Source organism: Castor canadensis, chromosome 3, assembly GCF_047511655.1.
Source record: "Castor canadensis chromosome 3, mCasCan1.hap1v2, whole genome shotgun sequence".
NCBI classification, from domain to species: Eukaryota; Metazoa; Chordata; class Mammalia; order Rodentia; family Castoridae; genus Castor; species Castor canadensis.
In genome coordinates, this window is record NC_133388.1 from 162,251,111 (window position 1) to 162,265,726 (window position 14,616).

Below are 14,616 nucleotides of genomic sequence, written 5' to 3' on the forward strand. Positions count from 1 at the left end.
CAAACCCATTTATTCCAATGCAGCTATCAAGTGGCACCAGCATGAGCTTTCTAGAAGAAAAGGAAAAGCTGAGCTCTGTGGAGACACTGATCACCATGTGTAAAAAGGTTTATTAGCATTTTAAGAAGGAAACTTTGCAAACCTGCAATTCCCCATCAGTTTAAGGCGACCTGGTAGTTTACAAGTGCTGTGAAAGATGGATAAACTGGAAGTTTGTTCATCTGTTTCTTTGCATGAAACCATACTAGAGATGTAGCTCCTGAATACGCACAACAAAGATGAGTGTCTTGTAAGTTGTGGTAATATAATCCAAAAAAAAAAAAAAAAAAGACCTGTTGGTTAAAGAAAACAATACATTGCAGAATTATAGTGGTTTCAGGTCTGATCCTTTCCCTCCCCTCCTGACTAGTGTGGTATTACCCAACATGAGCTTAGGAAAAATTGTTTTATATTTATTTACTATCTACCTGAGTATGACTACTTTGAGTTTGAGTTCTACCTCCCTATTCCATACAACTATATTGTAGAAGACACAGGCTTTTTTCCAGTGGCTGAGACCCCAGTCTGCCTGGGACACAGTCCAAAATTGTTTGCTGCTGTAAAAAACTGCTACACTGGAACAGCATCATAGGTTATGGGGCCAAACATTCAAATGTCTACAAAAGTTCCTATAAGCAGAATCATATAATGTGATCTTTTGTGGCTGATTTCTTTCATTTAGCTTACTTTTGTTTTGTTTTTGATGTTTATCCCGGTTGTCATATAAACTAGTATTTCATTCTTTCTCATGCCTGAGTAATATTTCATGGTATGGATATACCATATTTGGGGTTTTTTTTTAGCTATTCAACTGACAGACATTGAATTTTTCTACCTTTTGGCTATTGGAAATAATACTGCTATGAACCTTCATGGATGAGTTTTTGTGTGGAAACTTGTTTCCAATTTTGGGAGGTACTGCTGAGCCACACAAAAAAAGCTAAAGATATGAGTCAGTTTATAGGCAATGTCCAGAATTGACAAATCTGTAGAGATTGAAAGGGGGTTAGTGATTGCAAGGGGTTTGGAGCAGGAGATGGAGCAACTGCACTTCCTTTGATAGTGATGGAAATGTTCTGGAATTAGAGTTACCTCTCTCTAATGTACTGAGATGCCACTGACTTACATACTTTAGAATGGTGAATGGTGTGATATGTATGTTTGTACACACATTTATGTATGTATGCATGTATGTATAATTCATTGCTAATCAGAAATTTTGAAAAGTAATGGATAGGAATGTTACCAGTGCAGATTTTGTGCCTCCTCTGGGCTAGCTTTACATGTCCTCAGGGCTGTAAGGACTACCCTTCAGACAGCACTAAGGAAGAGCTTGGCAATTTTTTCTGTCTTGTAGGATTTTTTATTGGGATGGAGTTTTCCCCATATAAAAGAAAAACAAAACCAGAAATGAATACAACAAAAATATGATCTAAATCTGTTTAAATGAGCCATATTTTTTAAATGACCATAAAACTGTCAAAGGATTATCAAATGAACTAGAAAGTCCATAAAATATTCAGTCCTCTCTGGGCAACTCTGAAACAATTCCATGCCTCAGTCTAACTTTGAGGACTATGTTGCTGAAACTGACTTACCTAGAATAGCAGTGAATATGCAAGTTGTTTTGAATGCATATTCTCAGTATTCAATCCTGGAGATGCAAATTCTGCTGAATGGAAGGTAGGGAGGGGTGGGTCTGGGAATCTGTTTTTAACAAGCTTCTCTGGATATTCTGAGGTGAGCTGGGTGTGGGAACCACTGATCGAGACCAAGTAGAAACTGACTTATTACACTGTATTCCTGCCTTTATCCACCCTGTCTTTCCTTTTCCTCCTGTAACATCTGGCAAGTTTTACAAGCATTCTGGAGATATGATCTCACTGGACCACAGTGGAACTAAATGTCACCTCCACTCAACCCAAACAGCAGCCCAGCAACTTCTGCCTTTACTTCCCACCACAGCAGCATCAACTTACCCCGTTTTAGGGGAGCTCATCACATCTGCCTTGCTTTGGTTAGATGGGGTGAGCAGGGACAGGGTTGGGTAATGAATAGATCCTTTGACTATGTAAACCTTGGAGAATTCAGGTTTCCATGGCTGACTCTAGTCAGATTCCTCAGGACAATTCTGACGTCATTGCCCCTTCAAGTCCAGAAAACAAAGGTTTTTAATAAGGCATCCACACAAGCTATCCTGTTGTCCCCTGAGTTGCACAAATGGGAAAGCTGGGTGAGAGCAGTTCCTTCAGAATCCTCAGAGATGCAGGCTGGTGGTGAGCTGCCACCTGATGCCATCCCAGAACCCCAAATGTCACCTTCAGAATCAGATTTCCCAGGAGTGGGCCTGGGAATTGCTTGGGTGGTAAGCTCCCTGGTTGTATCCAGTGGAGAGCCTGCCCTTATTTCTTCTGTTGAACTCTAAATTCCCTACCTTCTGCTAGACAATTTTTAGATGTAAAAGAAAATTCATAGTGGAGTGTAAAGAGTCATAAAAACAGTTTTTTATTTTTTTTTTTTAATAATTATTGACAATTGGTGGTGAAATGTGGGCTTGTCATCTAGAGAGAATAGAACAGTGTTGCCACCCTTCCTTCAGGTGGGAACTGATGTTTGAGTCAGAGGTGCCACATCAGGCCGATTTGGGAACATTTTGGGGGTGGTGGCAGAGCTCCTGTAGCCTACACAAATTTCCCACAGCCTGTAAGTCAAGCCACTTTATAGTGTAGAGTAGCTCTGTTATCTAGAAATTGAGCTTTTCTTCTAATCTTCCTTGAGATAATAGTTTTGAGTTCTCTGTAGAAGTCTCCACATGAGATCAAGAGCATGGTTCCTACTAACGATGCATGCAGCAGCAAGTAGAGGAAAGAGTAGATTGGAGAATAGACTGACTTAGATTTAAATTGTGAATGTGTAGTCTAGAGTATGGAAAAATGTGGAAAATGCCTATATTGTAAACTAGTTTTAAAAGTAGCTTTGGCCTCTTACTGCCTTAAAAAGAAACTCTCGGTGACAAAAAGGAATAGAGCTATGATTAAATCTATGCCAAACTGGGCCATTTTTCTATAGGACAGACTGGATAATTCTTATTCAGTGGTCCTACATCTCTCATACCTTCATTTTTCACCTGGAAGAAAACCATTATCCAGAAGAACCTAGGTAGAAAAAGGAAAAAAGATCTCCATGAGCTAGATGTTATTAAATAGTCTCATCCTTTGGAGAAAATAAACTATTTTTCTTTTCATCTGCACATTTGGTACTACATCAGCCAAGTCATCCACACAACACTGATGACTCACTTTGTCTTCTTTATTGTTGTAATTGAATTTAAACTTAAAGGCAAAGGATTTGATGGTGGCACTGGTGGTAGTGTTGGTGAGATAAATTTCCTTTTTTTATTTGATTTCTGGATGAGTTTATCTAGTACTCTTAAAATCAAGGGCTCTGGCCACCTTACCTCATAGCTCATTCTGGAGCCCAGCAAGGCCACTGATACCTCAGAGCCTTTGCATTTGCCATCTCCTCTGCCAGGAGTAACTTCCTTCATGTCTACATGGCTCATTTCCCTCAAGTGTCTGCCCGCATCAGATGGGCCTTCCCAGACTCTCCACATAAATACTGTCTCCATCACTCTGTACCTCTGACCCTGCTTTATTTTACTTTGACCTTGTATGTTTAATATTGTTAAGCATATATTGCTTCTGTGTAGTAGAATGTAAAGTTCTTTAACTCAGGGGCTTTGTCTCTTATCTGCTGTTTATCCCCAAAGCCTTGAGCACAAATGATTATTTACTACATCTGCATTATATGTGCTACTATGCCAAGTGCAAGAGATGGTGTGGTTTTCACACACACTGCTTCATTTAACCCTTAGTCCTGTGAACACTGCAGAGAAATAGCACCATTGTCACTTTTACAGATATGGAAACTGAAGGCAAGAAAGTGTTTCCCAAGGTCTGACAGCTTCATAAAGTGATGGAATCAACCTAGGCCCTCAATCAACTTAAGTTCAGTTAGGGAGATGTCTATAGATGAAAATATTATAAGGCAAATAAACATTCCAAGTCACACTCACAAAGAGTAGGGGGAAAAAGATTAGGGAATAATAAACATTCAGGCAAGAAGTAGTGTATACAGTGGTTGATCCCACACCGTCCAATAGCATAGTACTTCAGGTAGCATATAGAAATACTGTATAAGTGAATATGTGTGAATATACACTCCGTAAGTGAATATATGTGAATATGCACACAGTAATAGATGAATAAGTGCCATCCTGTAGGAAGACAGGCGGCCTTCTTTCAGGCTGGATGAGCTGGACAGAGAGGTGAGAGACAATGTTTGCTCTTAGGGAAGCTTGCTATTGTGCACAAGGAAATGTGCTTTGTTGGCACCTCTCTTTCATCTGAGTCTGGGTACCTTCATGCATAGAAGTGATGCCTGTCCTCCCTGGTTCTCCTCACACTCAAATGTTGCCACCTGGGAAGTGTTTGCAAGCCAGAGTCCTGGCTTTCTTGATGTACGTGCTAAGGGCCTATTGGGAACAGCTTGTAACTTCAAGTGAAAGTGATGAATTTGCAAAATCAAAAGTTTCCTGGGATTACTCTAGGGCAGATCAACAAATCCCACACTGGTAGAAACCAATGGGAATGTCTGTCTTCTGCTGTCATACACCTGAAGTTGCTGGGCAAAGGGAACATTCTTAGAAGTAAAACTCTAACAATTACTGATCATCAGACAACCAATAATGCATTGATGGGATGTGTCTAAGGCCCAGGATCCTCCTGGGTGTCAGAGAAATCTTTGCAGTCTTTATGAACACTGATAATGCGCTTTTAAAAATTGTAGAAATGTGTGTTCAGTTTAGACAACTTGAAAAATACAAAGGGAAAAAAATCTAAGCACTCCCAATTGCCCCATTGTAACAGAACTATCATTCTCCACACATAGAAGTGAGGCTTGTATGGGTGATCTCATCTAGCCCTGGGCAGAAGGAATCCTCTGTCCGCCTCTGACAGATGGCAGCTTCCTCCACATTCTATCCTGCACAGTCTCACTTCTTACCAGGGGTTTGAATTTAGCAAAGCATGCCTCCTTGCCTCATGTGGAGGCAGAGAATGCCATCTCAGCATGGCATGTTATCCAGCTGCCTTTACCTCTGAAGACTGAACTGAAAGCAGGACTCGGCCTCCTGTAGGCACCTGTTTTGGCTTTGCCAGTGACTCTGTGTTACTGGATGGGATCTATGAGTCTTACTCCCAAGCTGTCTCACCATATGCCCATTTCCCCTAAGATGGCAGAATCTGAAGCCAGACTGCCAGGTGGTTCCCTCTTCAATCTTGTCTCTGTCACTGACTAGCTGAGGGACCTGGGATAAGTAATGGCTGGAAGCCTCTATTTCATCACTGAGAAACAGAGCCCATGAAAGCACCTATTCACTGTAATGATGTGAGGCCAAGCAAGTTCATAAGTGCAGAGCTCCATGCTAGGCACACAGTTAGTACTCAATAAATGCTTGCTATTGCTGGTGTTACTGCAGCTACTGCTCCCATGAGACCCAAGTAGAAACTGGAATTGTTCACATTTAATTCCTCATGTCTAGTTCTGACTCTTAATCAACAATTTATGAGCCGAGGTATTTTCATTCATAGCTTTAGGGAATGGAGAGTCAAAGTGCTAAAAATAGAAAATCCAAGATTTGATTCCCTTCTCTTTCAGAAAAGAGGAGTTGAACAGATATATGATCTTGTTCATGTTGAGTAGAAAAAAGTTCCAATTTTATTTTATTTTTGTTTACATTTTAAAAGATACTCCAAGTGATATCACCCAAATATTCAAAATATCAACTCTTGTGGACCAACCAAGTCAGAATAATAATTAGGTACAAATAACTGGACTTCCAGGGACTCTAGCTGCACAGCAAGCACTTATACACAGAAAAGAATGCTTTTCAGTGTTTCTTACCTTTTTGTACCATGGATACCTTTGGCAGAGTGATAAAATCCACAGACCCTTTTCAAAATGATGTTTTTAAATATGTAAAATAAAATGTACAGGATTACAAAGGAAACCAATGACACTGATGAGAGTTATCAAAATAATTTTGTAATGAAAGAATAAATATGCTCCTTAATCATGCATTAAATATCATGATCTATGGGTAAGATTAATAGCTACTGTAATTTTAAAGTGTGATGGATGAGTGTAATCAACACTTTAAGTATCAGCAGAATTCTAATGTGATGGGAAGATTTCCATTGGTAACGAAGGAAATGCTAAATTCTTGTTTGAGGTTACTGGAATTAGGATGTATGTTTCCCCTTCCAAGTTCATGTACATACTCTTTGGGCACCTCTAGCGCTCAGGTTAAGAAACTGTGGGTTAGACCACCATGCTGAAGAAATAGCTCCAGAAATAACATGGAGCAGAGTGCTCCTCTGTGCACCAGCTGTGTTCACTGAGTGGTTCTAGAATCCTAAGGAATGGGTATGTTGATGAGTTCACTTGTGAGAATTGCTATCCCCGGGTCTTCCTTCCTTCATCTCTTCAACTAGACTTCACTAAGAGCCACTTTGGGTACAAAACCAACTTACCTCAGCAGGTCTCTTTTGATTTGCAAGCATGGGCAGCAGTAGATGTGACAGTGCAGGAGCCACAGGAAAGCAGGAAAGAGAAACTCTTCCAAAGGTAGCTTTTTGGGAGGAGTGATGAAAGCCACATCAACTCTACATTTGTTGAATGTCTCACCAGATTTGCAAACAGTGTTAAGATATTCATGGAAACTTGCTAGTGTTAGTTTATTCAGACGGATATAACTTAATATCTTCCCAAGCAGGAATCCAAGGAATTTGGATTCCTAAGGAAGAGATAGTGTGCAGCTGTATATAATCAGGACTATGTAGAGACCTTCTGAGAGTTCAAACATTTCTGATAATGTTTTAAATTTTATTTATTATTGTATTGAATTATTAACCAATGTGGCTTATGTTTGTTATCTAATACATGATAAGAATCTTTTCAGGGGGCTGGAGGGGTGGCTCACGTATTTCAGTGCATGTGCAAGGCCTTGGGTTCAATCCTCAGTACTTTCAAAAAGAGTCTCTTCAGGAGATGTAATGTTTATGTATTTTTATTATATAAAGTATATTATCATACGAATTTTTCTAATAGATTTACCCAATTCTAGAAGTATATTGAAGTCTCTCATTATAACTGCATTTTTTCAAGGCTTCCCTATATCCATCAGTGCTATGCTATTGGATGTATCAAGTTTCTTATTTGCTATACCTTTTCCATATGTTGTGCTCTTTATCATTTCATCACACCCATTCTTTTTTTCTTTTTAGTCATATGTGCATACAATGCTTGGGTCATTTCTCCCCCCTGCCCCCACCCCCTCCCTTACCACACACTCTGCCCCCTCCCTCTCCCCCCCACCCCCTTGATACCCTGCAGAAACTATTTTGCCCTTATCTCTAATTTTGTTGAAGAGAGAGTATAAGCAATAATAGGAAGGAACAAGGGTTTTTGCTAGTTGAGATGAGGGTAGCTATACAGGGAGTTGACTCACATTAATTTCCTGTGCGTGGGTGTTACCTTCTAGGTTAATTCTTCTTGATCTAACATTTTCTCTAGTTCCTGGTCCCCTTCTTCTATTGGCCTCAGTTGCTTTTAAGGTATCTGCTTTAGTTTCTCTGCATTGAGGGTGACAAATGCTAGCTAATTTTTTAGGTGTTTTACCTATCCTCATATCTCCCTTGTATGCTTTCGCTTTTATCTTGTGATCAAAGTTCATTCTCCTTGTTGTGTTTGCCCTTGATCTAATGTCTGCATATGAGGGAGAACATACGATTTTTGGTCTTTTGGGCCAGGCTAACCTCACTCAGAATGATGTTCTCCAATTACATCCATTTATCAGCAAATGATAACATTTTGTTCTTCTTCATGGCTGCATAAAATTCCATTGTGTATAGATACCACATTTTCTTGATCCATTCGTCAGTAGTGGGGCATCTTGGCTGTTTCCACAACTTGGCTATCGTGAATGATGCTGCAATGAACATGGGTGTGTGGGTGCCTCTGGAGTAACCTGTGTCACAGTCTTTTGGGTATATCCCCAAGAGTGGTAATTGCTGGATCAAATGGTAGATCAATGTTTAGCTTTTTAAGTAGCCTCCAAATTTTTTTCCAGAGTGGTTGTACTAGTTTACATTCCCACCAACAGTGTAAGAGGGTTCCTTTTTCCCGGCATCCTCGCCAACACCTGTTGTTGGTGCTGTTGCTAATGATGGCTATTCTAATGGGTGAGGTGGAATCTTAGCGTGGTTTTAATTTACATTTCCTTTATTGCTAGAGATGGTGAGCATTTTTCCATGTGTTTTTTGGCCATTTGAATTTCTTCTTTTGAGAAAGTTCTGTTTAGTTTACTTGCCCATTTCTTTATTGGTTCATTAGTTTTGGGAGAATTTAGTTTTTTAAGTTCCCTATATATTCTGGTTATCAGTCCTTTGTCTGATGTGTAGCTGGCAAATATTTTCTCCCACTCTGTGGGTGTTCTCTTCAGTTTAGAGACCATTTCTTTTGATGAGCAGAAGCTTTTTAGTTTTATGAAGTCCCATTTATCTATGCTGTCTCTTAGTTGCTGTGCTGCTGGGGTTTCATTGAGAAAGTTCTTACCTATACCTACTAACTCCAGAGTATTTCCTACTCTTTCCTGTATCAAATTTAGTTTGTGGTCTGATATTAAGATCCTTGATCCATTTTGAGTTAATCTTGGTATAGGGTGATATACATGGATCTAGTTTCAGTTTTTTGCAGACTGCTAACCAGTTTTCCCAGCAGTTTTTGTTGAAGAGGCTGCTTTTTCTCCATCGTATATTTTTAGCTCCTTTGTCAAAGACAAGTTGGTTATAGTTGTGTGGCTTCATATCTGGGTCCTCTATTCTGTTCCACTGGTCTTCATGTCTGTTTTTGTGCCAGTACCATGCTATTTTTATTGTTATTGCTTTGTAATATAGTTTGAAGTCAGGTATTGTGATACCTCCAGCATTGTTCTTTTGACTGAGCATTGCCTTGGCTCATCACACCCATTCTGAACTCATCGATTGTACAGTACGCCTGCTTCTGTTAACCTCATTGCTCCTACTTTCTTTTTGTTTACATTGTTCAGTTTGGTCACTCGCCAGTCAGTCCTTTATTACCACGTGGTAGGTGATTTTCTTTTAAATATCATTTGACTGGTTTTCTTTCTTTCTCTTTTTATTTTATTCTTTTCCATCAACTTACACACTCTGCTTTTTACTGAAAGAATGAAGTATACTTTCATTTGGTGTGAGGACTGACACACTTGATTCTATTTCTTCCATCTTTTTGTGTATTATCTATTTCACTTTGTGGTTTCTTGCTGGTTTTCATCTTTTTACTTTAAAAGTTACTCCTTTCTTTTCCTAAATTGTTTCAACCCCACCTCCTTTTTATTTCTGTATTATGTGAAAGTAAAGTTCCCACACCAACCCCCCCCCCAGCTCCCCTGAATTTCTGTATGGTGGGACTTTTAGAGCTTTCTTGTCTCCCTTTCCCTCCTCCACCTTCAGATGAGCTCACTGAAATGCTTGCTCTGGTCCCACAAACTCCCAACTTCTAGATTTTGCTGAAATAGTTTAATACCTTTGATTTTTTAGAAGGCAATTAGATTTTTCTTTGCATTATATCCTTCTTACTGCAGAAATCCTTCTTTTTTAAAAAAGAAAAGAAAACTCACTTTTAATTATCCTTAGAAATCAAACTAAAAACTGAGATTAGAATTTCACGCACAAAGGTCATGAATAGAGTGACCATACAATTATAAAAAACAGTGCACTTTAAGAATGAAAGAGGATGCTAAATTTTGAGGTATTAATCAGGACATTTCTGGACACAATGGATGATCTAGGCAATCCTACCCATGGACAATTTCGACAAACCAATCTCTTTCCCTCCTTCCTGCTTGTGGTGGACATCTCAGCTTGATGCTGGCTGTTGACAGCCTGAGGCAAATGTGTAGTTTCTTGCAGAGCTAGACAACTGACAGGCAAAGACATGTTCCCTGAGATACATTCTAATGTAGGAAAAAAGTTCACACACATTGCATTTTTTTCAAAGCATCAAGGTAAGAGCAGCACTATGACAGACCATTCTGGATTCCTCCTCATTATGATGATGGATGTCAACCAAAGAGAAACTTCACTTCATATGTACCTGTGTATGTGTATGTAGATAGATATATTTCTTTAGTACATTAGTTACTTCTATGAATTCTATCACTTTTCATTCTTGACAATCTCACAGAAGAGTGAAAACAAAAAAACAATTATTGGGGGACACTTAGAGGACCAATGAATCTGGACATATCAATAATACCCTTTTTTGAAATGCACATTATCTTTATTTTTTTCAGTTGCTTGTTCTCTACAGTATATTTTCTATTTTATTTTTATTATATTATTATATTGGGGGTACATTGTGACATTTACAAAAGTTCTTATAATATAGTTGAATTCACCCCCTCCATCATTCTTTATCCCCCTGCTCTTCATTCCTGGAATGGTTTCAACAGGTCTCATTTTTCCATTTTCATACATGAGTACATAGTATTTCCATCACATTCACCCTCCTACATCCTTTCCTTACATCCTCCCTACTTCCTCTGGTACCAAACCCCCAGACAGGACCTGTTTTACCTTCCTATTCTCTGATTTTGAAAAAAAGACACTTTTGTTTAAAATATCTATACAGGATGTTTCATTGTGACGTTTTCATGTGTATATGTACTAAAAGCCAATCTGGTTCATCCCCTCTATTTTTCTCCTTTCTACCTTACTTTAGCACTTAACATTCACATTCATACACACACTGAAGTTTATCGGCAACATTGGCTGCTTGTTTTCCTTCCCTTTGCCTAGTTTGAAGTCTCCTTCTAATGCATCTCTGTTCAGAGAGACTTCTTGTGAGTATATTTTCCTCAAATGCGATATCTGGGTGGAATACTTTCTGAATACTTGCATTTCTTTGAGTTGTTCTTTCATCTTCAGAAGTGAGGGATGGCCTGCTGGTGTATACCATTTGTGTGATAAAGACTTTTTCTTTTTCTTTTTCTTTTTCTTTTCCATAGTCTATAGAAGGTGTTCCACTGTCCTTTTTGCCTTCTAGTGCTGCATACAGAAGACGGAAGCTAGGTTTATACTTTTTTTTTTTGGTAACTTATTCTTTTTGTGTAGGAGATTCCAAAATAGTTTCTTTACTTTTCAAAGTAGCCAAATGTGTGACTCTTTTCTCACTGATCTCTCCTGCCCAAAATATGGGTCTTTCTTCTATTATTTGTTTAATAATTTCTTCATCTTCATCTGAACCTTCTCTGCCTGAGATAATTTCATACCATATGTAACCTGACTGTTCTTTTCAAGTCTCTTCCTTCATGATTTCTGTCTGTTTTTGTTTTGCACTCTGAGATTGTTTTTAATGTGATTTTTTTCTTAACACTGTTTGTTTCTCTGAATTGACCACCTGTCCTTTAATTCATTTTATTTAACTTAAATTTTTAGTTCAGTATTCAATGCTTAGATCAGAATTCTATACGTGTGCTTCGTAAGTATTCTTTTGTATTGTTGTTTTGTATGTTGTGTTCAAATGAGTGCCTCCAACACAATGCTGTCAGTTTTTTCCACTGCCTGGAGGCCTCCCTTGGATGTATTAGCTTTACTCATTTTGGGCTTAGGTGTGTCTGTGGAAACCTCATCAGGATGGACCACTGTGCAGCAGGCAGGCTGCTATCTGGCCTTCTCCCCCAGCCCTCAGCCCAGCTGTTATGTTCTTCTGAGTGTATTAGGTTGGAGAGGTCTTCCTGCTGGATGGGAACCTATTTCTCCATGAATAAGCTCTTCTCAGGATCCAAAGCTGCTTCTGCTAGACTTTCCAGTAATCAAGTCCCAAACCTCACCCCCTCAGCTGCCTGTGAGCCCACTGGGTACTCATGAGAAGAGAGGGTATGCCTGACAGTTGAGACAGAATTCATTTTTCAACATTATGCTTTTAAAAGTGTCACAGTCCAGAATTGTACAAAGTGTAAGAATCTTGTTTTCTGTCCATTCTTCAGTGGTAGCCACTGTTAATAGTGAGTCCTTTATTTTCTATTTATTCACACACACATAATTTTAAAAATAAAAATGGAATCACATTATATAGACTGTTACGATTTCCTTTTTTCCTGTGTTAAGGATTTTTGAAATGTGAATTCATGTAGGCTTCCCCTATTTTTAATGATTATGCCATTTTTAACTGACAAAATACCTAAATATGTTTAATGAACATTTGCTGAATGCACCTTTTTCTATCATAAACAGTGATATATTCTTGTTTGTTTCTTTTGATGGAACTGGGATTTGAACTCAGGGCTTTGCACTTGCCAAGGAGGCACTCTACTGATTGAGCTATGCCTCCAGCCAAAGCAGGAGTTCTTTTTAATTTAAGGAAGTTAGTGCTGTGTGTCATTTGTGTTATTAAAAAAAAAAAGTTCCTCAGTGCATTATTTTCCTTCAGTTTTTTTATGGTTTTTGCTATACTGGTAATTTTATTCTGTGTTGTTTTATTAACCTTTTAACATTTATTTCCAGGTTTCATGTTTTCTTAGAAAGATCTTCCTTACATTAAGAAGATAGCTATACAAAGTGTTAACTCATGGTTTCTTCTTATAATTTTGTGATTTCATCTTTTATGTATATAAATCTTCAATCCACCTGATTTTGTGTTTTTTTTTGGAAACAAAGTCTCACTATGTAGCCCAGGCTGGCCCAAACTTGAGATCTTCACCCTCAGCTCTCCAAGTACTGTAATTAAAGGCATGCACTATCATACCTGCCTTACCTGAAAACTCTTCTGATGAAAGGAGTGGAAAAGAGGGTCCGATTAACTTGCTAAATTTTCTTCTTTATGGCTACCTATTTAATCCAACGTCCTGTTCAGAGTCCATGTTTTTCAACTGATCTGAAATAGCACTTGTATCATAGATTGAATTCCCAATTGGCTGAATCTTTTGTAGAGTGATTTAAGGCCTGTCCCAAGGGAGAAACTCATAAATTAACATTTTGAGCGTGACCATGCTGTGCCCAGGAAGATGTGCAAGAGAATGAAGTGGCATGTTCTCCTTATTTTCACCTGGGCTCCATTCTCACGTGCCTTTTTGTCATTTGTGTTACAGATATCTGAGAAGTATGGGCTGCCCGTGGAGAAGATAGCAAAGCTTTACAAGAAAAGCAAAAAAGGGTAAGAAAGAAACTGAACTTATATTGGCTTCCGAATCAGACAAGTCAACACTATGTGTTTGTTTGTTTTTTAATAGTACCTGTCTTTTGTTACTTCTGTCACACATCTTTCATCTGTCCAAGGATGACATTGTGTGTCATCCTTCCATAGGATCACACAGCAGCTTGCAATGTGTTTTGAAGGTCTTTAATGAGAAGGGGCAGGAGAGGGAAGGAGAGAAGGAGGGAGGAAAGAGAGAAGGAGAGAGGGAGATGATGCATTGTCAAGGTGTCCATGGAGATGCACTGTTCCTATGACAGGATTAGCAGGTAAGCTAAAGGGTCTGGAGATGGTGGAGACACCAGGAAAAATGGCAGTCACCCTTCAAAGAGTAGTGTTTAAAGGTAACCAACCACATGTAGCTCTTGGCATTGGTGGTACAAATGGGGTCAAAAAATGGCTCAGGACATAGGAAATCCTTCCAAGGTAATTATCAACAAAAAGTTCTCAAGTGCTCTTTGCTCCTGCTTGCCCTCAATTATGAGCATAGCTCTTACTTTTCAGGTATTCAGCAGGTTCTGGGTCCCCTGATAAGTGGTTTACATGTTCCCTTATTTACTCCTCACTATTTTATGAGGTAGAATCTATTATTACCTCTAATTTACTGGTGAAGAAATTAAGCCAGAGGCTACTTAAGCATCTTGTGCCAAGTCTCATATTTAGTAAGTAGAACACAGATTTGCATTCATGCCTATGGTCTCAATGCTTAAGGGCTTAATTTCCACACTCTGCCATCTGCCACCTCTGAGTCTTCCCCAGGGCTACCTCTGTATGAGATTTTAAGAGTCATAGCACAGAATTGAGTCTCAAGAGAGTCTCCATTAACTCAGCTTCTGGAGCTATTTTTCTGCAAGAGGCAGAAAATGGGTCTTTAAACTTTTCTCTGGGCCTCTTTCCTAAAGCAAATTGACTTCTGGGATTCTCAGGCTTTCTGAGTATGGTGCCTCTGGTTATATATTAGAACCCTTGTTGGGAAACTCACCAAAGTGGGTATTACAAGTTACAAGTCTTTCCAAAGTCTCTGCAATAGGCAGGTATATTCCTTTGAGTTAGTTCTCAAATTCCTTCCACTGAGCAGAAATCCTCAGTGCAGGGTACATACCACTGATGATAGTGCTGGCTTTTCACTAAACGTGCATCAGGCCCTGTGCTAAATGCTTCTATCCCAACAGCATTCCTCTAAAGCTGGGTGCTTCATATTTTTACAAAAGAATAAACTGAGGCTCTAGAAGACTGAACAAC

General features: G+C 39.0%; 1 protein-coding gene across 4 annotated transcripts in view; it reads left to right on the forward strand.

The window, feature by feature from the left end:
• The window catches only part of Grhl2 (grainyhead like transcription factor 2), a 150,848-nt gene that overhangs the window by 129,569 nt on the left and 6,663 nt on the right, over nt 1–14,616 (forward strand). For all 4 annotated transcript variants that reach the window (XM_074068945.1, XM_020187361.2, XM_074068943.1 and 1 more), the window contains exon 15: nt 13,271–13,335. In XM_074068945.1, the coding sequence (XP_073925046.1) occupies nt 13,271–13,335 (65 nt within the window). The remainder of the gene's footprint in view (nt 1–13,270; nt 13,336–14,616) is intronic.